The 24,695-nt window shown below is 47.8% G+C and overlaps 1 protein-coding gene across 4 annotated transcripts in view; it reads right to left on the bottom strand.

Annotated features, from left to right (window-relative positions):
• Positions 1-24,695, bottom strand: part of TBC1D15 (TBC1 domain family member 15) — a 608,606-nt gene that overhangs the window by 468,214 nt on the left and 115,697 nt on the right. For all 4 annotated transcript variants that reach the window (XM_086918096.1, XM_086918103.1, XM_086918101.1 and 1 more), the window contains exons 3-4: positions 17,383-17,457; positions 828-966 (exon numbers count right to left, since the gene is read on the bottom strand). In XM_086918096.1, coding sequence (XP_086774222.1) covers positions 828-966; positions 17,383-17,457 — 214 coding nt within the window. The remainder of the gene's footprint in view (positions 1-827; positions 967-17,382; positions 17,458-24,695) is intronic.

Here is a 24,695-nt window from a genome sequence, read left to right as displayed (position 1 = left end):
CCACCTATCTCGTGATACTTCGAAGACTCTTCCAGGACAACAATGTGCAATCATCCGGACCCAACACTAGGTGGCGGACTATGCACAGATATGAATTCAGCAGCCCACATGCCTCGAACTAGATATAAAAGGCACTACTATTTTTAGGCCTCCCACTTACAAAACAAGACATTGCCAGACACTGGAAGGCAGATACCCCACCCCGAATAAGGCTTTGGGAAAACGGCATGGAATTGGAGATCCCGGCCTTTCCAGGTGAGGCCCACAGAGGCACACCAAAAATATGGAAAAGGTGGGCTTCCTACAGAAATATTCCCTTGGAGACACACCACACAGCCGATGGTCAATTAGAAAAAAAGAGATCAGATAGGAACATTAATAACTTGCTAACAGCTAAATCAAATCACCTATACTTGGGTAGCGAGGTACCAAGACAATTATTTATAATAATGTGGCGCATAGTTAGATATCCATTGAAATCTGTGTTTTTGTATTATGTTTTCTATCCAGAGTGTTCACGGGGGAGAATGGGGACTAACAAATTATTGGACATATCCTGCAAATGAAGTGTATACCTCATGTAGCTCAAATATTCTGTTTTGCTACTAAAAATACCAATAACATTTGTTTTTTTTAAAAAAAGGATTTCAGTAATTTGCAGAGCATCACTTTTTATCAAACATAAAATATGCCTGCACTCACAAAACTATAAATGAGATGATTCATTTCTTTTGATTTGCAACGCCTGTTCTTAATTCCATAAGTACCTACATAGCTCGGATTAAAAAGTAATCTAGAACGGTAGTTGTTAACAGTTTCATACAGACCTCCATTGGAGCAGTGCTTCTTTTTAAAAGAAACTGTGTTGACCATGTCCCATTCAGCTTCATAGCTTAGTTGATGTTCTATCCCTTGAGAAGTTCGCTCTTTAGGAGTCAGTGACCACTCCACAACTGAACTAGAATCCTAAAAGGGAGACCATAAAATATCCAAAATATTACTTTCGAAACAAAGCTGCAAAAAACACAATGATTTCGTATTTTGAGTTAAAGAGAAGAAAAACAGATGCGTTTTCTGAGAATACATGTGCTCTGAACCTATCTAAAGAACAAAACAATAAAACATCAGCCACTTAATGAAGGTACCAGCTACAGATTTACCAGCACACAACTAGATTTACGAAAAGGACACCTACAACCATCTAGCATTTCACAAATACGATGATGCAGGAGGGTCTCCTTAATGCCTCACTGCAGGAAGCCGTCATTCATTCCATCAACATGGAAGCATGCTATGATCCATCCCCTTCTTAAAAAAGCAAATGCTAACCCTGATGTGTCCAGTAATTACCGTCCTACATCTTTACTTCCTGTCTTTTCAAAGATTTTGGAAAGACATCCACTCACACCTAACTCAGTTTGTGACAACACACGGACTTCTTCATACCTCTCAGTCGGGTTTCAGAGCAGGTTTTTCCACCGAAACCACCTTACTTGGGGTCACTGAAAGTATACGTCACCATCTGAACAATGGGGGACACCTTTGCACTCAATTTACTAGATCTGAGCGCCGCCTTTGATACGGTGTCTCATGCTGTGCTAATAAATATACTTAAGTCACAGGGTATTGGCGGGCCCACCTTAAGGAATATGCTACTTACCAGTATGCATCTGTTCTTGGCATGAAGGGCTGCTGACATTCATATCTGTGCATAGATCGCCGCCTAGTGTTGGGTCCGGATGATTGCACATTGTCGTCCTGGAAGAGTCTTCGAAGTATCACGAGATAGGTGGCTCCTCCCCTGGACTACAGTGCGCATGGGCATCCTCTCCATCCCCAGATTGATTTTCGCCATTGTGGCAGAGATGGAGCGTAATACTGAAAGTGATGACCATGCCTGAAAATGCTTCTGAGAGCTGCAGCTGCGACAGGCACCGGGGAGGAGGGCGGGCGATATGAATGTCAGCAGCCCTTCATGCCAAGAACAGATGCATACTGGTAAGTAGCATATTCCGTTCGAGGCATGAGGGCTGCTGAATTCATATCTGTGCATAGAATAAATAGCAGTTTCCTCCTTACTTGCGGGTGCCCGTGCCAGCTGCAGCAGTCTGAAAGAGAGTTCTGAGAACAGCCTGTCCTACAGCAGCTTGCGGTTTGGAGTGTACATCTACACAGTAGTGTTTGGTAAATGTATGTATAGTGGTCCATGTGGCTGCTCTACATATGTCCTCTAGAGGAATATTACCCAGGAAAGCAATGGAGGCCCCCAACTTGCGTGTGGAATGCGCTCTAGGGGGAACTGTAAGTGTGCGTTTAGCTTTCTGATAACAGATCTGGATACATTTAACAATCCACCTGGCTATACCTGATTTGGAGATAGGGTTGCCTTTATGTTGTGGAGAGAATGCAACGAATAGCTGTTTAGTCTTTCGAAAGTCTTTTGTCCTGTCGATGTAATACAGGAGAGCTCTTTTGACATCTAAGGTGTGCAGTGCCCTGTCTGCCACCGAATCTGGGTTAGGAAAGAAAACGGGCAGTTCTATATTTTGATTGATGTGCAACTGCCAAACCACTTTTGACATGAATTTAGGGTTGGTGCGAAGCACCACTCTATTCGCATGGATTTGCAGGTAGGGTTCCTGAATCGTGAGGGCTTGCAGCTCACAGACCCTTCGCAGGGATGTAATAGCTATCAAAAAGGCCACCTTCCAGGTGAGGAACTGTATGTCACAGGAATGGAGTGGCTCAAAGGGTGGCCCCATGAGTATGGTGAGAACGATATTTAAGTTCCAGACTGGTGAAGGGGGGTGTCTGGGAGGGATCCCTCTTTTAAGCCCTTCTAAAAAGGCTTTAATGACAGGTACCCTAAAAACGGAAAGGTGTTGCCTGTTTTGAAGGTAAGCGGCTATGGCCGCCAGATGGATCCTGATGGAACTGTACGCCAGGTTGCATTGGTACAGATGCAACAAGTAACATATGATGTTTTGCGTAGACGCGTCCAACGGGTTAACGTTATTGTTGGAGCAGTAAATAACAAACCGCTTCCATTTGGCCGCATAGCAGGCCCTGGTAGTTGGTCGCCTTGCCTCCTTGTTGATGTCCATACACTCAGGAGGCAAGTTCAGGTATCCAAACTCTATGACCTCAGGAGCCAAATCGTAAGGTTCAGCGGTTGTGCATCTGGGTGCTGAATGTCGCCATGGCTCTGCGTGAGGAGGCTGGGAGTGAGGTGCAGCCGCTGGTGAGGCACCACTGAAAGTTCCAGGAACGTGGTGTACCAAGCTTGCCGTGCCCACGTTGGAGCGACCAGGATGAGTGTCATGGAGTGCTGTCGCAGTTTGCGTGCCACCAGAGGTATGAGGGGGGCTGGCGGAAAAGCGTACGCAAATCTGCCTGACCAGTTCATCCATATCGCATTGCCCTGAGACTGCGGGTGTGGGAACCTGGCGGCGAAGTTTGGGCATTTTGCGTTCTCGCTTGTGGCGAACAGGTCGATGTCCGGATGACCCCACTGCTGGAAGTACGGATGGAGAACCGACGGGTGGATCTCCCACTCGTGCATCTGATGACTGTGCCTGCTGAGCAGGTCCGTCATCTGGTTGTCGACACCTGGGAGATGCTCCGCCATGAGGAAGATGTTCCTCTGAATGGCCCACTTCCATATGCTCTGGGCTAGGTGAGACAGCTGCGGGGAGTGCGTGCCCCCCTGCTTCTGGATGTAATACATGGCGGTCATGTTGTCCGTCCGGACTAACACGACTTTGTTGCACAGGTGCAACTTGAATGCTTTCAGTGCCATGAAGATCGCCATGAGTTCCAACACATTGATATGCATCCTCTGCTGTTGTGCAGTCCATAGCCCCTGCACCGTGTAGTGGAGGACATGCGCTCCCCAACCCTGGAGAGATGTGTCCGTCGTCAGCACTATTTGTGGGACAGGCTCTTGGAACGGTTGTCCCCTGCAAAGGTTTTGTGGGTTCCACCAATGCAGAGAGTTGCAAGCACGACCGGTCACCAACACTAGGTCTTATAGATGTCCATGAGCCTAGTTCCACTGACGGGCTAAGCATTCCTGAAGGGGTCGCATGTGCAGCCTCGCGTGCAGGACTATGAATATGCAGGATGCCATCATGCCGATCAGTTGCATGAAAACCTGTGCTGGGAGGGATTGCTGAGGTCGGAACCTCCGGGTGAGCGCTTGCATGCTGTTGACCCTGGCTGCGGCCGGCTGCGCCGTGGCCGACTGGGTGTTTATTGACGCCCCCAGGTACTGTTGCTCATGGGCTGGCTGCAGGTGAGACTTTGTGTAGTTGAGAGAGAACCCTAGACTGTGAAGGAGGTGAATGGTCCGCGACATGTCGTGGCCGCACTGTATGGCAGACTTTGCCTGGACGAGCCAGTCGTCCAGGTAGGGATACATGTGAATACCTTCCCTGTGCAAGTGCGCTGCCACTGTTGCCAAGCACTTGGTGAAAACCCTGGGAGCGGTAGTGACCCCAAAGGGCAGGACTTTGAATTGGTAATGCTGACCGTTGACTGTGAACCGGAGATACTTTTTGTGACTTGGGTGAATGGGAATGTGGAAATGCGCATCCTTGAGGTCCAGGGTGGCTAGGAAGTCGCCCCGACGGAGCAGCGGCAGGACTTGTTGTAAAGTTAGCATGTGAAAGTGCTCCGAGAGGATGTATTGGTTGAGGGGTCTGAGGTCTAGAATGGGCCTTAGGGACCCGTCCTTTTTTGGAATCAAGAAGTACAGGGAGTACACCCCTGCACCCCTTTCTTCGGCAGGCACGAGCTCTATTGCCCCTTTTTGCAGCATGGAGAGAACTTCTTGCTGCAATAAGTGCGAGTGCTCTGCGGACATAGGACGGTTTCTTGGGGGTATGTTGGGGGGGGTGGAGGTCAGTTCTAGACAATAGCCGTAACGGATAAGTTGTCTCACCCACCGGTCTGTTGTGATGTTTTCCCAGAGTGGCAGGAACTGCTGAAGTCTCCCCCCGACAGGTGTTAGATGGTCGGGGGGCAGTGACAAGAAGTCACTTTTTGTTGGAAGTGGAGGACCTGGCGTTGTTATTGCCGCGGCCTCTCCCCTTGGCGCTGTTCCCACGGTATCCACCTCTGGTGTTCTTAGTGTATGCAGACTGCGTGGTGCCCTTGGCGTACTGGGAGTGCTGTAGAGCTTGACCTCTTGTCACTCCCCTGTTACCGGAGCGACGAAAGGAACCGCTCCGAAACTGCTGTGACTGGAGAGCCCCCATGGACTTCGCCGTCTCAGTGTCTTTTTTCATTTTTTCGAGAGTTGTGTCAACATTGGGTCCAAACAGGAAGTCCGGATTAACCGGCTCATTGAGAAGAGTAGTTTGGATCTCGGGTTTAAACCCAGAGATGCGCAGCCATGCGTGGCGTCGCAGCATTACGCTAGTATTGATTGCCCTTGCTGCAGTGTCCGCTGCGTCCAGTGCGCACTTGATGGACACATTGGAGATTAGTTTACCCTCTTGTATAACCATTTCCGCAGCCTCTCTGTACATAGCAGGCATGTGCTGCATTAATTGTTCTAGGGTGTCGTAGTGCGCCCTGTCGTACCTAGCCAACAGGGCCTGTGTATTGGCTATTCTCCAAGTGTTTGCGGCCTGCGCTGCCACCCGCTTTCCAGACGCCTCAAAGATTTGACTCTTTGTCTGGAGGGGGAGCGTCCCCCGTTGATTGAGAGTTAGCCCTTTTGCATGCGTTAGCCACCACAAGGGAGTCCAAGGGGAGCTGGCCTTTGATGTAGGTGGGGTCCACTGGAGCAGGCCTGTATTTCTTGACGATCCGTGGATTGATAACCCTGGCTTTTGTAGGTTCCTTGAAAATAGCTGTGGCATGTTTGAGGACCCCCTTAAGCATGGGCAGAGTCTTGGTGGAGCGTTCAGATGTGGAGAAGGTGTCGAATAAGAAATCTTCATCCACTGGCTCAGCATGCATTTCGACGTCATGATTGAGGGCTGCGCGCTCTATCAATGCATTGAACGCTGCAGTGTCCTCAGTTGGAGATTGTTTGACATTGTAGGACTGAGAGTCCGGGCGGTATGGGGGTCATCAGGGTCATCGCCTTGATCCGCTGCCCCTGACCATTGATTGGAGACATCCTGATCAGTGTCAGTATTGTAAGAGAAGCCCATTTGGCTATAGTCCGCAGTTAAGTCTTCCTCAGTTTGTGTTGGAGAATGAACAGTATGGTGCGAGTAGTCCTGAAGAGGTTCAACAAGAACCGGAGAGGTGGTGGAGACCATCTTCTTTTTGAGGGGAATTTTGTAACCCTCCAAAGGATGTTCAGGCGCGATCTTCCGCTTGTGGACGGTAAGCCTGCCCGACTCAGAGTCAATAACAGTTTTGTTTGGTTGTCGTAAGAAGGCTCATGATAGACGACCTGTGCATGTGAGGACACCTTTGCCACCTTGGAAGCCTCTTGAGTCTTTGGACGTGCAGTGGGCGGAAGGCAAACTTAAGTGGCGTTGATTCAGCCTGCTTCGAACCGGAAGCGCCGGCTTCGTGTTTCTTCGACGCCCGAGTAGGCCGCTCGCTTGAGCGCGTCGAATCGACCTCCTTGCGCGGTGCGCCTCCGACTTTGGGCGTCGACGATAAATTCGGGGCGTCCTTGGCCGTGGCTTCGACCCTCTTCGCCAGCCCAGGCTTGAGTCCCGAGAGGGGTGGCTGGAGACCTTTCCCGAGAGGAAGTCCCTTGCCCTTCTCGCTATGTTTGGTAGTGGACGCAGGCACCGGCGCCGAGGCCTTAGAGGCGACGGTCTTGGTGGCAGAGCCCTGCTTCGGAGTCCCAGTGTTGGCGCCGACGGGTATCTTCGGCGTCGAAGGATCGACGACAACCTTCGAGGCGGGTTTAGACGTCGCACCGACCACCATCTTGAGCAGTTTCGGTTTCGATTTCACCTCCGTCTGTTTCGGTTTCGATTTCACGGAATCGACCGATGGCTCCTTTGAAAGGGTCTTAGCCTGGCTATGACGCGGGCCTGTAGACCGAAAGGATGAATCTTGGCTAAGGCCTTTCGGCGATGCCTCGACCGGAGCCGGAGCGGGCTGAATGTTAATGATAGGCCCTGGAGCTGCGGGCGGACTCGGTTCACCACCGGAGTCGTCATCAACGGCCGCAAGGGCCTGATCGTCGTCCCCTACCTCGACGACATCTTGGTCGTGGCCGAACTCCTTGTCTGGCTCGTCCACTTTGAAATTGGAGTCTTGTTCCGACGCCGGTTCCGACATTTCTTCGGGAACGTCATCTTCTGCCTCATCCTCGTCTTGGAAGAGTTCCTCGTCCCCGGCATCGAAGATGTTTGCAGGTGCTGGAGCCGACTGTTGGGCCGACTGCCTCGCCGCGAGTCGAAGTTTAATAGTCTTCTTTGATCAGAACCTCGAGCAGGCGAAACATTTTGACTCGTCGTGGTCGGGGGACAAACAGGTGTTGCACACTGGGTGCACATCTAAGTTCGAATATTTTGAATTACACACAGGACACCGCTTAAACGGGGTCCGTTCCATCGTCGATGTAGTGTGGGCCTGAGTCGTCGAGAGAATCTTTTTTCGACGCCGATCGAAGAACCGAAAGGGCCAGGCACCGAAAGATACAATACCGATGCTAAGAAGGCCTTTTGGCCTAAGGAACAGAAAGAGTACAAAGCCCTCATGCCTCGAACACTGGCTTATTGCTTTCCTTGCAAATCGCACTTTCCAAGTATTCTCACAAACAGCCTGCTCTGAAGTCCACTCTTTTGCCCATGGGGTGCCACGGGGATCCATCCTCAGCCCCTTGTAATTCAATCTTCATGTTAGACCACTGACTGAGGTTGCTGAGAAATCAGGGTTATCCCTTTTCTCTTACGCAGATGATTCTCAAATCCTCTTCTCCCTTTCCTCACACAATAGATACCCCTTCTATTCTCAAAATTGGCTTAAACAAAATAGCATTGTGGATACAGCAACATTTTCTAAAGCTAAATGGAGTGAAAACTGAGATATTGGTGTTACGGAAAAAAAAAAGATCTCTGGAAACCCCAACACTGGCCATGTGAAATGGGTGATCTTCCGTCCCCTTCCCCCAAGTTCGAAATCTAGGCATCACGATCGATGATTCACTCAGCATACACCCCCAATCAGTGAAAGTCACAGCGACTTGCTTCGCCATTCTCAAATGGTTTAGGAAAATCTGTTGGATGCTACCGGAATCTACCAGAAAAACCGTAGTCAACGCCCTAATTACATCTATGCTTGACTATGGAAACTTACTTTATTTGGGCTCTAACAAATCTGTAGTCCATAGTGTACAGATGGTACAAAACGTTGCTGTCAGACATCTGTGTGGAGTCCCTAAGACCACCTCCATCTCGACCTATCGACGCAAGCTGCATTTGCTTAAAGTTGAAAACCGAATAAATTTCAAGGCACTGAGATATATGCACAAAATTAAATCCTGTTGTGCTCCTCGTTACCTTCAGTCCTTGGTCAGTCCTTACTTTTCTTCCCGAAATCTCCACTCTGCCACCCAAGGAAGGTTCGTCATCCCTAAATTGAAATTAGCCCGGAAGGGCGGTAGGTCTTTCTCTTACCTTGGTCCCTCGTCTTGGAACTCTTTACCCACAGCACTCGGTAACGAGTTCAACTATACTCAGTTTCGCAAGTCTTTAAAAATATGGCTATTCGACAGATAAACTGCTTTTTCTGTTTTCCTCCAAGCCCTGACTTGTCTTTTGCGCCGGGAAACCCTTTTTGGGTAGCTGTTGCGCATTATAAATTAAAAAACTAACTATCTACTCCGCCTCAGTTCCGTCTCAGACTACAGAAATGAATTTCTGGACTTCAATAAGGGTTTTGGGAACTGCAAGGAGAATATAAAGTACACTATGTCTAGTGACTACTTAAGGGATCTCCACTCTTATCCAAACATGGCCGGAGTTAAAAGCATAATGTATTTAACGAAAAAAAGGAGGCATCTAAACAGAGAAGATTTCATTTTATTTAACTAAATGTTTACATTTACCATAAAAAGGCATTTCCAAGTTCGCTCTGACACTCAAGTTCGGGGCGGTGGGGGAGGGGGGGGGGAGGGGTCTGCGGGGGGGGATCTCTGAAGGACAAAATGTTGCTTTACGCAGACGATGTCCTGTTGTTTCTTGTTAACTCAGTACAATCTGGCCCCTGCTGCCTGCAAATCTTACACTCCTTTGAGCAGATCTCTGGCCTGCGGCAGAAAGCAGCCAAATCAACATTGGTCCCCTTACACATCTCCAGGGACTGCTTCGATTGGCAGTCCACTATTCCTATCCGAAGGCAAGCCTTCAAAGACCTTGAAATATGGGTTGCCCTGTTGCCAGACCTGGCCTGGGCACTCAACGTCACCCCTCTAGTCACTAAAACCAAGTAGGACCAACTGAAATGGGAAAAACTACCTCTCAACCCACTAGGGCAAATAGCCCTATTTAAAATGATGATTCCCCCTGGTTCCTTTACATTCTCCAGAACATACCACATCACAGTCCCCATACCTGGTTTCGAGGCATATATAGTCTCATCATAAAATTCTTCTGGGGTGGTCGACATCCCCATATGGCCTTCCGACATTGCTAGATTCCTCCTTTTGATGGAGGTATGGGACTCGAAAACCTATACCTGTACTACCCGGAAACCTGCCTCTTGGTTGTCCACGATTAGTTCAATGGGAGGTGATCTGACCGGCCTATAAAACTGAACTCAACGACCTGAGCCTCTCCCGCGTCCAAACCATACTTTACGGATCCCCTATCCCTAGGTACCTCCCAGTGGTGGCCTGAGCAGTCTTCTTGCCCTGGCGCGCTTTCTTGCAAAACACTCACTGGCAAAATAAACTATCCCAGCAAACGCCGCTTTGGCAGGGTACATGGCTGCGAGAGGTGGGGCACCTAGCGGGTTTCAGGAGTTGGGACCTCATCGGTATCTCACAACTTGGGGACCTGTGAACTGGCGACCACATTCGTTCCTTTGCCTACTTGCAATCTAAATATGCACTTTACCTCTCCCAGTTCTACAGGTACTTACAATTCTGTCACGCCTTAGACACACATATCAGGTCTGGCACTTAACTACCAGAGCACAGTCCACTTAATGCCCAGGTCATAATGGGCAACCTTGGAAGAGGTAGGGTCTCCCATATATAGCGTTCTCTAACTAATAACGGTCCCATATCTCTTGACCGCTTGAGACTTAGATGGGAGGCATGGCTGGGACCATTGGAGGACGAGGACTGGAGAGATGCATTGATGGCACCTCAATCTTTGCCTGGTTCAGCTCTTTTATCTGCACGCTTCATACCTCGGCCCCAGTCGCCTCCACAAAGCGGGCCTGGGTCCCACCCATGCCTGTCCGAGGTGTGGCTCAGATCCTGCGGATTTCTTTCATATAGTATGGTCATGTCCACATATTGCCCCCTACTGGAGCACCCTAGAAGCAGAACTTATGGAGGTATTGGGATCGGAGTTGCCACACAACCCCCTAAACATTTTACTGGGCATCACTGATGGGTTAGACCGGTCCAGGGCGGGCAAGACATTGCTGGGGGTACAGCATTAGTGGTAACCAAGCGCGACATAGCATCAGCATGGAAGAACCCTACCCTGCCCAATTTGGCTAAATGGCACCGGGGAGTGGATTGGTGGGCCGCACAGGAGCTCCAGTTGTTTGAGGCTAGGGGCTGTCCTCTCAGACACCGAAAAGTCTGGGGCAAATGGCTAGGTATGCTGGACTGATCGTGATCTTTACTTCTGTGGGACGGACTTGTTCTGCCCCCGGGAGGGAGAGCAACTACACTGTACTTTGTTATACCTGCACTGTTCTAATGCTGCCTGACATGTTGCACTGTATGTGTTTATTTCTTTTTCTCTTCTTGCAAATCAATAAAACTTGGTTATAAAAAAGGCACTTCCAGAAAGCTTGGTACAATCTAAACTATAAAAAGTAAAAATGAAAAATAGTTAAAGATTGAAATAAAAAAAATTGTGGATGGGTTGGCACAAGGAAAAAGCGGCTCTTTGATTAGGATCTTCAAGTCACGCAGTGTGGACCAAAGGTCCCAAAAATGAACACTGCATGGCTCCGAAGCTGTATTTGAGAACACAATCTGATTATTCCAAATAAAACTTTAGGCCTAAGAGCCAATTCAAGAACGCAAGAATGCTCAGAGTCCTGGCGCTCTTTTGGCACGCTGGGGATGCCACCATGATACTCTGGACATTTTGTCTACATTAGATGTTAACCCCTTTCCTGCATAAGAAAATAATTTGCCCACATTGACCCCACAGGAAAGGTGGAACAGAAGCAGAGATTGAGTAACTGGCACGATGCAAGGGCCTCACAAGGATGTAGCAATATTTTTTTCTCTGCAGGTCCACTCAAGAAATAATGTTAGAAAACCGAGTGGTAGGAATTCATTAAGGCTTTAAATGCTCAGATTAGCCATGTGCCATTTTTAAAAGCAGGAAAGACACAAAGTCACATTTCATCTGAAACAGTCATTAGCAGCCACTCTTGGGAATTCTAAGAGGGCAAGTATACAGAAGCACAGGAAGCAGCAAAGCATCTTCTCTTCTCATATGGCAATTAAACAAGAATCTTCTGTGATCTTCTCCCAGCAGAAAACAAAACAAGACTACATTCACTCCAGTCAGGAAAGAAATTGGAACTTTGCTTTGGCATTTCAGAGGAGTTTCGGGCAAACTTGTAATATTCAAAGCTGAAGCTGGCTTGTGTTTACCTGTAGACTGGGGGATGAACAACAGCTCCTCGACAACTGGACCATAGCAAATCCTGGGCCCAAGTGAATGTCTAAAAACTGAAAGACATGCATGCTAATGATAAATAGGAAGAACTGTAAATACTACAGAGTAGGACCAGAAACGGTGCACAGTGATTCAACTTGGACTGTTCGATTCTTGCATTCCCAAAACACCTTTAGAGATGGGTCAAAATGTTTCTCACCATCACAAGCTGAAAAAGGTCCTAGCTAAATCACCTCCTGCTGAAAGAATTATAGATCAATAAAAAAACCTCTATCGCCATTGCCTTCGCAGAAATATTCAAGGCAAAATAAACCTCTGTTCCGTGACTTCTTTGTCAACATGAAGACAAATCTGCACTGAGTTTTATGATGAATGAGATTTTTCCAGTAGTCCATGTCAATCCACATGCATCAACTTTAGCAGCATGATTGCTTCTACCTTTGCTTTACAGATGGTAATGTCCCTTACAAAACAGACCTACTTCCCAGGACTCCCTTTGGTCTTTGCAGCATTATAAACACCAGTTACCACTGTAGAACAGTCAGGAAGATATAAGTGTCCCTTTTTTGCCCGGCCCTTGCAATAATTTCTAATTGCAGTTTCTTTGTAGAACTGGCTGTCATTCTTTAATGAGTGTAAGCATCTTCCTCCATCTTCACTTAGTGTTCACACTAGTCTTCACAGTCGCATTCTAAGCCAAAGTTGGGCTTGAGTCTAAGTTCCTTTAGGTGCACACTCCGGGGTTAACGGGATCCTTTTGTTGAAGATTAAGGAGGATGACTGGTCTCATAGCATGCACCCCAAACAAAAAGTTTAAGGGGTCCATTTGGGAAGTCATTACAAGACCTCATGCGCCTTGCAGCTTCTTAGTCCAAGGCTTCAGTGATGAAATGCATCATCTAAAAATGCAGAAAAATTTAAAAAGTGGCAGATATTGATGGCGGCATCATCTCCCCAGAAAGAGATGGCTATAGATTGCAACAGAACTCCGTACAACTTTCAATAGAAGCAAGGGATGAAGTGTTAGAATAAGGCTGTGCTAGGGAAACAATCTTGCAAGGAGGAACAGATTATCTGGCTCTTATACTGGATATGTGAGAATAAATGATATCCTAGAGCTAAGCTTAAGTAGACAAAAGGAAGAGTTCTACCTTTCCTCCATCCCAACTCATCAAAAAGAGGGGCACTCAAACCTCCAAAGGTTCTGGGTCCAACTCTAGCACATTATGGTGAGGAATAGCAGCTTACGTGTCTCTAGAAAAGCCACAGAAGTATGATGAATATCTTTACAATATTAATCTAGACTGCTGTATAGAGGTCCAGTAGAGGCACTCAGCAGTATTAAGCAAACCAACAGCAGTGTAAGAATGGGCAAACAGCAAGCATTCTCTACATCTGATCCCAAAACCTACTTCGGTGAATTTACCTGAATATGTCACTACACCCATTATTTACTGGGATTGTTATACAGTATATTTTGTTTTACCGCTGTCCCCCCTCTCCGACCAACACAGGGAGACCTTCTCATGTTTCATAGGAATGGTGAAAAGCCAATGATATAGCTCTTTCGGCAGAACTTTACTGCACCTTTCCGTTTAGGTTATATAACTTGGAGGATTAGGAGCATTCTAACCTTCTCAAGCTAGCTTATTGATATCCTCAACAAACCTCAAATCTACAAATTAAGCAATTATCCACAGGTGCCAAAATATTTCCCTGTTTTTAACAGCACTTGTTACAATTTAGGACTTCTTGCAGGAATGTGGAGGGTAGTCGGCCGACTGCCTAGAAGAGTAATGACAAACTGCAGTACATTAAGGTAGTCCTGCTTTGCAAGAGTGAAGTGAGGAAAGTTCATCAATCATTGTATGCACCTACGATTTCGTTGGCCAAATTTCCGCTAGAGATATTTAATGTTATTCAAGAACTGTGTGACTGAGCTTAAATTTGGGCTGCGCTTTTTAATTCAGGTTTACATCCATTTTAAGTCAAATTAGGTCAATGAATGTGTATGGTGCCAAAAACCTGGGGGTATCAAGGAGCATCACATTCCACAAGTTTGACTTACCTAAAATAAGTATAATATGAAATGTCTTTCAAGCATAAGCAACATTCACTTCCAAGTTAAGATGGAAGCTTAGTGCTCCAACTAATTGTACAGTTGTACAATCCTACCATTTGCTTTCTGTCTAAACGCAGAGACGATCAACAGGAGTCTTTCTTACAGCCTCAGCAGTCAACCTGGAGCAGAGGGCATCAATGTATGGCTCCAAAGGTATGGTCCTACCTGATGAGAGATGTGACAGAGCACTGTAGGATAAATAGCCAGTAGACTAGGAAAATAGCCAGTAGACTAGAACAACCATCTGGGTAGCACATTTCTGCATTTCTTTAGCAGAACGTTCCAACAAGAGGAGTTTTATTTTAGCCAATACATTAATATGGCAGCCACAGCTCTTTAGACAATTAACATGTCCTTCCACGGATAGCCAGATGCTCAATAACACACTAATCATCTTAACCCTGCAAGAAAGCTCAAATTCAGCATTCCCAACCTATGTTTTGTGAGTGCTACTCATACACTTTATGACAACACTGGTATCACTTGAGCAGGAGTTCACTATTATACAACTTTAAATAAGACATCTCTTGTAAATCCAGGTATGAATCTCCACAAATGAACTTGACAACTGGGCTGAATCGTTCTCAAAGCTGCCACTCTGGATCAGCACTAGCTGTGTATCATCCATGTAAATGTGCAATGCCAAATACCATAGGTTAAGTAGGGAGTCCTTGGGCACTCCCCCAAAAATGCTACAGCTGGCACAGTAACACTACTACAACACATTTCAGGTGACTCAGAAGACTACTTAGTTGATGGTATCAAAGGCAGTTGATAGGTCAGGAAGCACTGAAAGAGCTGCAAAACTTTCTGCTGCCCTCTCCAGCAGTTCAATTGTCTAATAAAGCTTTCTCTGTCCTACAGTGGAGCTGGCATCTCTTAAAGATCCCCATGTAAGCCACTAGGATGGAGATAAATGGAAATCTGTTCAGTCACTACATTTTCCAGGACTAGAAAAGAAGGTATCCTAGCAATTGGTGGTTAACTGGCTAGAAGAGCAGAGATCATAGAATGCTTCTTGCGCCCAGGAGTAATCCAAGATTGTTTTAGTTAAGTACATATCCCTCTGCCTAAGAGCAGTTTTTTTTTTTTTGTTTTTTTTTGTATGTTCTTATATAGCGCTCGACTACCCGGAGGCATCTCGGCGCTTGCCTTGGGAACCCGTCCTGGCTTTTTCCCTGTGAGATAGCCCCTAACGGGCATCCCCAAGGTGAAAGCCAGGCATCCCGCCGCGGGGGCCGTTCCCGCCGCGGGGGCCGTTGTGGAGATTAAGCAAGCTTAATGCCCAGAGTTGCAGAGTGTGAACCCATGATTAGGTCAGGCACCGAAGCGAGAATTATCGAGTCCGTGGACATTTGAGCTCAAGACCCTGCCGCGTCGGGAATTGAACCCTGGTCCCGGGTCTGACCTCTGCTTCAGGGTCTGCCTGCTCTAACCAGTGAGCCACACTTCTCCACAATCTGTGAACTAGAAAGAGCCATCTGTTTAAGAAGGAAAAGTCCTGGCTCACATGAGGACTGAGTAGGACTCACTCCTTTACGCACGACCCTCAATTTCCCGTTGCATAACTTTTCTAGATGGAAGGTACTATAGTACTGGACTGGCAGAATTAGTTCCGAATGGAGGGTAGAAACAACACTTTTAGAAGCCGATGTCAGAGTGAACGCAATGATTCTGTTTAATTTATCAGCAGTTTTGGACACTGTTGATCACAGCTAACTAAGGCAGAAGCTTTTTTTCTTTGACATCACTATGGTAGAAACATATTTTAACAGCTTTTTTCCAGTCTATTGAAAAGGGACTCTTTTCAACCCTTTTCTTCAAAGGCCTCAACCATTACATGTGGCATTCTTAAGAGATCTGCACTATTAGCAGATGCTTATCCAGCGCAAACCTTCTGTCAATTCAAATATTGTGTTGTTTTATTCTTGCTTTCACCACTTTGTACAGCGCTCTGATACCCTTAAGGGTCATGTTCGCGCTTTATAAAACTTTTCAAATAAATAAATATCAGAAAAGTTTGTATAGGTGGCAGCTCCTTTTCACAGCTGAATACATGCCTTATGAAACTCTTTGCAAGCAATTCTACAGCAAAATTCCCATTTGTGGCAATTAAGTCCAAAAAGGTGGGCTTCCATAGAGGCTCTCTTCCTTCCTTCCACAGAAACCGCCAAGAAAACTTACAGGAGGTTATATGCTCAATAAAACATTCATAATAAACATAACTGAAACACTCTCTCAAGGACATCCATCAGCCACTACTATCCCATGCAGTGAATAAGACTGAAGCATGACTGACCCTCTGAAGAGAATTGGCTTATCTACTCAATCCCTGCTTGGAGCATTTAGCATTTGAGAAATATGCATCTATTCATACAGTAATGTGAACTATATAGCCAGAAAGAAAAGGTTATCAGGAGCCCTACAATAAGTGGTCATGCAACCCAGTGTTTCACACTTAGAGAAAGGTTTAACATCACAGTAAGACCCAAGAGTCTTCCTCAAACCTCCCCAACACACCATCATGCATTAACTAAAACAAAAAATGGAATGCAGAGGCAAGATTTCAAAATGATTTCATTTTGACTAGCTTTCAAGGCACTACATAAGTTAGTGGGTCTCAGTATGTAAACAAAAGGGTGCGATAACGTCAACATACAAAGCAAAAAAATTCAGGTCATAAGCAATTTCCAACATATGCTGTCTGGGTGAAAGTACACCAATGAAGATCCTAAATATTGATTAGGGAAGCCTGCATTCTTACAAGGGTACATGTGACCAAGTAGATAAGCAGCTATTTAAAGTAGCCCATGCCTAGTTGGCAGCATATTGGCTATTCGAGAGAGGAAGGAAGTAAAAGGTATGATCTATAAAATATAGAAGGAAGATAGCACATGTATGAAATCCTCGAAAGCCCTAGCTTGTCAATCAATAGCAAACCACGTTCTAAGAAAACACAACATGAGTTATCCCCTTATGATACCACCTATAGAGGAGGAATATAATGCCACTGCAGTGAACAAACATAACCCCGCTAGGTCTATACTGGAGTGTAGGAGAAAGAGAAAGTGAAAAAGAGTGGCTTTGCCCGAGGCAAAAAATTACAGCATGAAACCTGATCATTCAAAAAATGAGGTGCAGCAACACTACACTGCATATCATTTAATTGAACTATAACATACCTGCCAAGGTCATTTTAGAAATGCTAAATGAGTTAGAGAGCAATTAAAGAAAGAATTCCCTTTAGGCAGTGAAATAACTGAGGAACATAAAAAAGGCAGAGGCTAGTACTCCAGTTTTAACTCATAATTGCAGAATACCGTGTGAAAATAGAACAGACCCGCAACACACAATTTAAAATCCAACCAGTGACTGGATAATGAGAGAAAATAAAGTTAGCAAAAAACAAACATATACTGATTGTTTGTGGACACACTCAAAGTAACATTTTTAGCATACCTTCCCAGGACACGGAATATTGGTAGAGTCGAAACTATCATCTAATGGTTTCCAGTCAACAACAACATCAGCCTCCTGGAATAAAGACATGATAAAAAATGTTAACTTACCCTACGGGTCTTTCTTCCATTCCACAAGTTCAACCTTTAAATATAGGCAAACCCAATGGGTTTAAGTACGGTCACTCACATTCAATCAGGGTTGATCCACAGCAGTATACTTACCGGTCATAAGCTTGTGTACCTTTACCATAGAATATCCCTTAATCCACCCTACATCCATTTAACAGTAGATTTTTAGAAAAAAGTGATATGCATGCAATGTACAAATTACTTACCTTCAGTAACGGTGTATCTGGTAGAGCCGATTCTAGCCGCAGATTCCTTCACGTAGAATTATCCCCAGGCGTGAGACTGGATCCGGAAACTTTTTGCCACACATCCCTGCGAGCCAGTGGTGGGCCGGCATCATGCGACTCTGCCCAGGCGTCATCCGCGTACGCAACGTCAGCGAGGTCACATAAGCCGCACCCCGGCACGCCTACGTCAGTTTTCTTCTGAGAACTTTTCTGCACCACAACGCGGGGCCACCAGACAAAAAACTGTGGGAGCATGGGAACAGTGTGCAAATGCATATACAAAAGAGGAAGACACCATAAGGAACAGTGCCAAAATGCAGAGTCCAAGGGCAGGGGCAGAAGGAAGAAAGAGCAGAGCCCCAAGCATCCACCCTGCCAGTACGTAGGCAGCCTCCCCCCCGTATCCCCCGGAGACAAGGAACCTGCGTAAAAAGTCATGACACATGTAGCAGGCCTACAATCCTCCCCCCAAAACAAGGAATGGGAGCAAGTCGCAAACAGGCAGGAACATCCAACCTCCAAGCCACCCCAGCATAGAGGGCAACCACGCCCAAGGAACAAGGGTGAGGCACGACCAGAGGACCCCAACTCAGAGGTTAGCAGACGGGCCAGGACCCCTAGCAGCAAGAGGAAGGGAAGGGAGGGCAGAGATTGAAGGCAAACTTCTCAAAACTGGAGCAGCCAGAGCAGCGGGGCACAGGAGCACCGTAATCCCATCTTCCAAAGAACCAGAGAGGAGGAATGAACAGCAACAAGACAGAGCCACCGTCAAGAGCAAAAGAAGGCACTCACAGGAGACATAGTCCCTCACCGGAAGGAGAGTACCGAAGACCAGCACAGGGTCCTCGCAGAACGGGGAGGAAGGGCGGGTCGTGAAGGAATCTGCAGCTAGAATCTTCTCTACCAGGTACAACGTTACCGAAGGTAAGTAACTCGTACATCTGATGGAGACTACAAGCCACAGATTTCTTCACGTAGAATAGATACCCTAGCAATACCCACGGGGCAGGAGGGTCTGCGAAAGGACCCCATCAGCCTGGACAGAGGGTCTCACAGGGGACCAGATTTGCGAACACTCAATGCCAGGACAGGCAGAGGAACAAGAAGAAGAAGAAGAAGCCTAGAGGCCCCAAGGAAACAAGGGAAAGAAGGCGAGCCCACCCAGAGGGAAGGCAACAGGCCAGCCAGAACGGCACTGATCGCCATAAGCCGCCAGAAGCTAGAAGAACACAGAAGCATCCCAGCTCTCAGGATAAGAGCAGGAAGAAGAGGAAATGCCTGGACACACCTTCACAAGGGGCCGCACACACAACCTCAAGAAGCAATAGCAACATCTAGAAACGCCATGGAGAACAGGCGCCCGAAGGCGACCAGAACTCCCCTGCAGAGCTTAGCTATACAACAGCTACCACTACCCCACATAGGGTACGTTAAGTCCCAAGACAAGGGAACCCTCTTCGGAAGAACTTTAGCCGCAGAGGAATAACAAAAGAGTCACGGGGAAAAAAACTCCCCTGCAGAAGGCTTGACAAGCAGCCCAAAGAAAAACAGAAGGCCTAATCTCAGGGCCAAGTCTGTGTAACAACTCCAGCAAAAACACACACAGTGAACAAGGGGTCGTCCAGCAACCAACAATGTCAAAGCCCCAGGAAGGAGGACTCAATGTCCAGAAAACACAATACACAGCAAGGGCAACCGGCCCAAAAAGGTCCAGAACCAGCTCAACTCAGTAGTCACTGAGGAGGGGAAAGAGGCGGAGAAGGAAGAGGATAAGGTGGAGGAGGAGGAGGATAAGGTGGAGGAGGAGGAGGAGGATAAGGCGGAGGAGGAGGACGGAGCCCTGTCTGGAACCTTTGGATGGCGGAGTCAGCCGGGTCATGGAACAACAAGCTGCCATCAAATGGAAGATCAATGAGCCACTCCCGAATGTTTTCAGGTAACATGCCGTCCTGAAGCCAAGCATGGCCCGGCCCAGCACCTCAGAGTTGTCTAAAGCAGAGCGGAGAATAAACTCCGCTAGCTCCCAGCCATCCAACGCATGATGCCATAAGTCCACCTGAACAGTCTCTTGGGAAGCTGCAGACCCCAGAGACTCAGCTGAGTCCCACAAACAAGAGGAGACCCTAGTTTATACACACAAAGTGTTAAAGGTCCGCAAGGCAGCGCTGGTCAATGCTAACATGTTGCGTCCCCAAGAGTCCAGCCAGCTGGCATCCCGGGACGACGGAGTCAACAGTGACGGCAGGGTGGAAAAAGCAGTCAGCAAAAGGGGGCTGGCGGCAGAGGGGTGGAGGGAAAGACACGCGTGGTCACGCAGCACCGGATGGTGCCGGTGCAGAAGGTGTTGAGGCACTGGATCCCCTGAAGCGGGACAACTCCAAGCCCCCGTCAGGGAAGAAGGGAGCGAACCCTCAAAGGGAAGCAAGATCTCCCTCCCACCGAGCCCTGATGGAGAACCTCCAAGAGATGGTCCGCCAGGAAATGAGCAATCTGATCACCCATACGCAGAATGCCCGCAACCGTGGACACCGCGTGAGCGAAGGACACACCCTCCTCTGTAGGGCCCCACGTGGAGAAAGCAACTCCTCCGTGGGCGACGGCTGTAAACTAAGGCAGCCGTCCGTGAAGCCAAGCGGGCCGGGCAAGGGCCAAACCTGGAAGTCAGAAGGAGCCGAAGAATGGGGGACCTGCCGCTCCTCCGATTAACAACTCGGCCTGAGAAATGGCAAGGAGCCACCTTTCGTCGACGCCGGTTAAAAAGACACCACAAAGCGACCAGTCTCCAGGGAGGACGACACCAATATGCAGCCAACCTCCGGAGATGAGGGAGCGTCGGAAGACGAATCCGCTGCACAACCCCTGTGGGGAGCCGTAGAGTCCGCCGCCTGAGGTAGGACACCAACACTATCCGGCGCTGAAGGAGACACCAGAGAGGACTCCTGCAAGTCACACCGTGCCGGGGACCGGAGTGGAGCCGGAGCCGAAGTGGCCAAGGGGCGGCGCCGGAACGACACCAACTCGACATCCGCCAAGGCAACCACCTACGTTGAGGAGCGAGAGGGACCGGAGAGTGCCACGAAGCCCTCTGCCAGCCTCAGCCCAGAATGTGGCGGAGGTGACCCAGCAACCCATGCGGCGGCGCCAGGGACGATTCAACCTCCGACTCGCCCTCTGATGAGGCAGCCACCTGCGGGGAGGGACGAGAGGGGACGGGAGGGGGATCAGGGGTCCCCACTCAGCCTCGACCCAGAGCGGGACAAGGAGAGGTCACCAACCCCTGTGGCGCCGCTCGGAGGAGCAGGCGCTGGCAGCGTCAGCTCAGCCGTGGACGAGGCTTTTCGCCTGCCCAGAGGCCCTGACCTCCCACAACACCACAGGGACTCCCACAGGAGTTTGCGGTGAGGCAGAGGCGCTGTAGTCTTTAGGAAAGACCCCCGAGGCGCTGCACCCCAACAGCACCACATCCTCCAAGCCTGGATCTGAACCAGTCGGCATTGGCACCGGAGCTGCAGGCGGCGCCACGGAGGGCCCCGCGCAAGGCAATGGAACTGCAGACGCCCCAGGAGGGGAAGGAGGAGTTGACGCCAGCGAGGCCTGCAAAGCCGCCGCGTATGTCTCCATCTGGACTCTCGACGCCCCATCACCGGGAAACGGTGGATAGGACGACACGCGGGCCGCATCACCCGTGGAGAGCCCACACCCCTGGCAGGCCGAACACCAGCCCCCTGGGGACAAACTGCGACACGTAACCACCGGGGAGCAAAGCTCTCTCGACATCGGAGAAGGGCTAGGATGATGACCACTGTCGTACCTGAAGCAGTCTGCCGAGGCTGACTGAGGGGAGGAAGCCGACCTGGAGAGACGCGCCAAGAGTAGTTTTATCCGGCGCTCCCGCCGCGACTTCGGCTTCAACTGTTGGCACGCCTCACAATCAGTGGTGCCGTGATCCTCCCCTAAACACCACATACAAATGAGGTGAGAGTCCGTTGCCAACATAAGACGCCCACACGACATGCAAGTCTTGAAGCCCGAAGGCCTTTGCACACTGTTTCACCAAAAGAAGAGACAATGATGAAGAAAGAAGGGCCCCAAACAGGCCCGTAGCAAAGACCGGATCCGGGGTGGGGCTTATGTGACATCGCTGACGTCACGTATGCGGACGACGCCTGGGCAGAGTCACGTGATGCCGCCCCGGCACACAGGGATGCTGTGGCAAAAAGTTTCCAGATCCAGTGTCACGCCTGGGGATAATTCTATGTGAAGGAATCTGCGGCTAGTAGTCTCTATCAGATTAGGTGTACATGTAAGCTGAACACCTCAATATATTTGGAAGTGTACAGGAGGAGATTTGTCCACACAAATGTTTTACTTATTAACAAACTGGAAATACATTCTTGCAAGTTCAAAAACTTTCCTTAAACTTCAAATTGTCCAAATGGAGACAAGGTGCCAGAAAATGACAAGAGAAAGCTGCATCAAGCTTTGAAAACAACAATGTTTATGAATATCTTGAACACACTCCATAATGACTTTAAGGTAAGAAGCCGTGGAGCTGTTATGTAGACATTGGTTTATTACTTTATATTCATAAACACTTGCACACAAAAAAGAAAAGAAAGTTTTGCTGAGTCATGTTTCTTCATAAAATGTCAGTCAACACGGACATCATATAGATATTTTCCCCTAAAGTCTCTTGACATTTGTCAAGGTTTTGTATATGCAGTTTTTCAATATCTGTGTTGCGAAAATTGCCTTCTCCGACGGGTCACCCCAAACATTTTGCCTTCCTCTTCCTCTTTTTCTGACTTTTGATTTGTTGGTTTTAGGACTCTGGGTGCTACTGCAGCCCAGTGCTAAAGTGCAAGTGATTTCTCTCCTAAACATGGTAACAATGGTGTATACCCGATTTGCATATTTAGGTTTCCTGTATGTCCTTTGTAAAATAGTGGGCCTGCAGTAGAGATTGTGCCACCCACACAAGTAACTTTTCAAACCGGTCACAGGTCTGCCATTGCAGAGCTTGAGTGTACAGTTCGGCTTGGCATTTAAAAGCACTTGCAAAGCCTTAAACTCCCTTTTTATTACATGCAAGTCAACCCCAAGGTAAGCCCTAGATAGCCCTATGGGCAGGATGCTGTGTAACTAAAAGGTAGGACATGTACTTGAACGTTTTACATGTCCTGGTAATGACAAACAGCTACATTTGTTTTTCACAACTGTGAGGCAGGAACTTATCTTATAGGTTAGCATTGGGAATTCCTTAAAACGCTTAAGCTATTATTCCTGATTATCAGAAAGGAGTAGCTGCATCATGTTTCATATCTTTGGAATAGTAATGAGAAATCCCCTTTAGTTGTAAAGATGGATTTACCATTACTATTTTAGAAATGACACTTTTAGAAAGTTGACTAATTGCAGCATCTCAGAAAGCAGCCGAGAATCGCATTGACGGCTTTATTTACTTCTTCGGATTTGACAACTTCAATACATTCCAATCCAGTCCAGGTGACTCATCTGCACTTGAACTCCAGGACTGTCGTGCTTGCTACACCCGTCTTGAGAAAGACCCGCTGCGACCTCAATTAACCAGGCACGCGAAGGGTCGAAACGTCGACATCATTCCAATTGGCCCCAATACTCCAGAAACCCAAATTGACTAGTAGCGCATGGGATTCTGCAAATTTGTATTAGTGGATGGCCTCTTTTGAAAATCAACCTTGTATATATCTGTATATATTGTCTATATTGCAAGTCAGCAGTGTATATATTGTATATGTCACATGAGCACTATTCACTATTGTCACATGTAGCACTTTTTTACTATGACAGTCATTTATGATTCACTATGAATGCATCTTGAGAATATAAAGATATAAATAGTTATATACAGGTCGTTCTTTTCATTCATTCATTGTAACAATCTGTTTTGAATTCTTTGTCAGAGTGAGGAGGTAACTTCGCATGCAAATAGGATTAACAAATCAGTTGTTCCACTACCAGACAGAACCAATTTTTTCTTTAATCATAATTCACCCAGGTTCTGAGGGACACAGGGTCAACCCCAGTTTTCTTGAAACTTTTAGAAAGTGGACATTTATCTGCTTTTAAATGTGTGCTTTGTAGTCTATCGCAAATACACATCTGGGCTGGGTGACAGCTACACTTTGTGCTTTCCCTCTAGACAGCCACAAACACAGGAAGGGTAGGTGTGACCGAGAACTCATCTACATTCTGATGGCCTTGCCTGGACAGGGGCTATTACTTCACTTAAATAGGATGTCCTGTCCCCACACAAAGGAATGATTACCCCCACAGATAGCCTGGCAGACGGGACTGGGCTAAAAGGAATACTTGGGTACGTCAGAGAGCTGCCTTGAAGTAACGCCCACATCAAAGGCACATTTGGGTATAAGAACTGGGGCTCTGACCTTAAAGTACACAACTGGACCTGTGAAGAACTCTGCCAGGAATAAAGACTGCTGTGCTACAAGGATTGCCACTCTACTTGACTGACATTCCCAAAAGAACTGCTTCACTGCTGTGTAGATCGGCCCTGCTGATCTCTGCCCTGCTGACGACAAAGACCTGACCCATCACACTTGAACCCAGAGCGACTACAAGGGCTTGCTGGCTTGCCTCCTGTTTCTGAAATCTAAGGGTCGTGGAAGAGTTCCTAGAACTCTCCTGGTGCTGCTGGACTGTGCCATCTGTGAGTCCTACCCTTGCCTGAGATGCCCCCTCCAGTCGTGGGCCTCAGAAATGTTTTTTGCAGCTGTTTCTTCATCGATGTCGATGCAGCAGCAACTTTGCACCGATCGGTACCAACACATCGCCTTAAACCCCGACGAAGCGGTTGCTCAACAACAGTGACTCTACAGCCGGCGAGGCTCAACGACGACAGACACTGCGGGTCAATGACAACGCAGTGCTTGCATCGTACAGGGGTTAGTCAACG

This window comes from Lissotriton vulgaris, chromosome 1_1 (assembly GCF_964263255.1).
Source record: "Lissotriton vulgaris chromosome 1_1, aLisVul1.2, whole genome shotgun sequence".
NCBI lineage: Eukaryota > Metazoa > Chordata > Amphibia > Caudata > Salamandridae > Lissotriton > Lissotriton vulgaris.
Note: the sequence above shows the minus strand (reverse complement) of the source record. Positions and strands in the feature narration are given on the sequence as shown.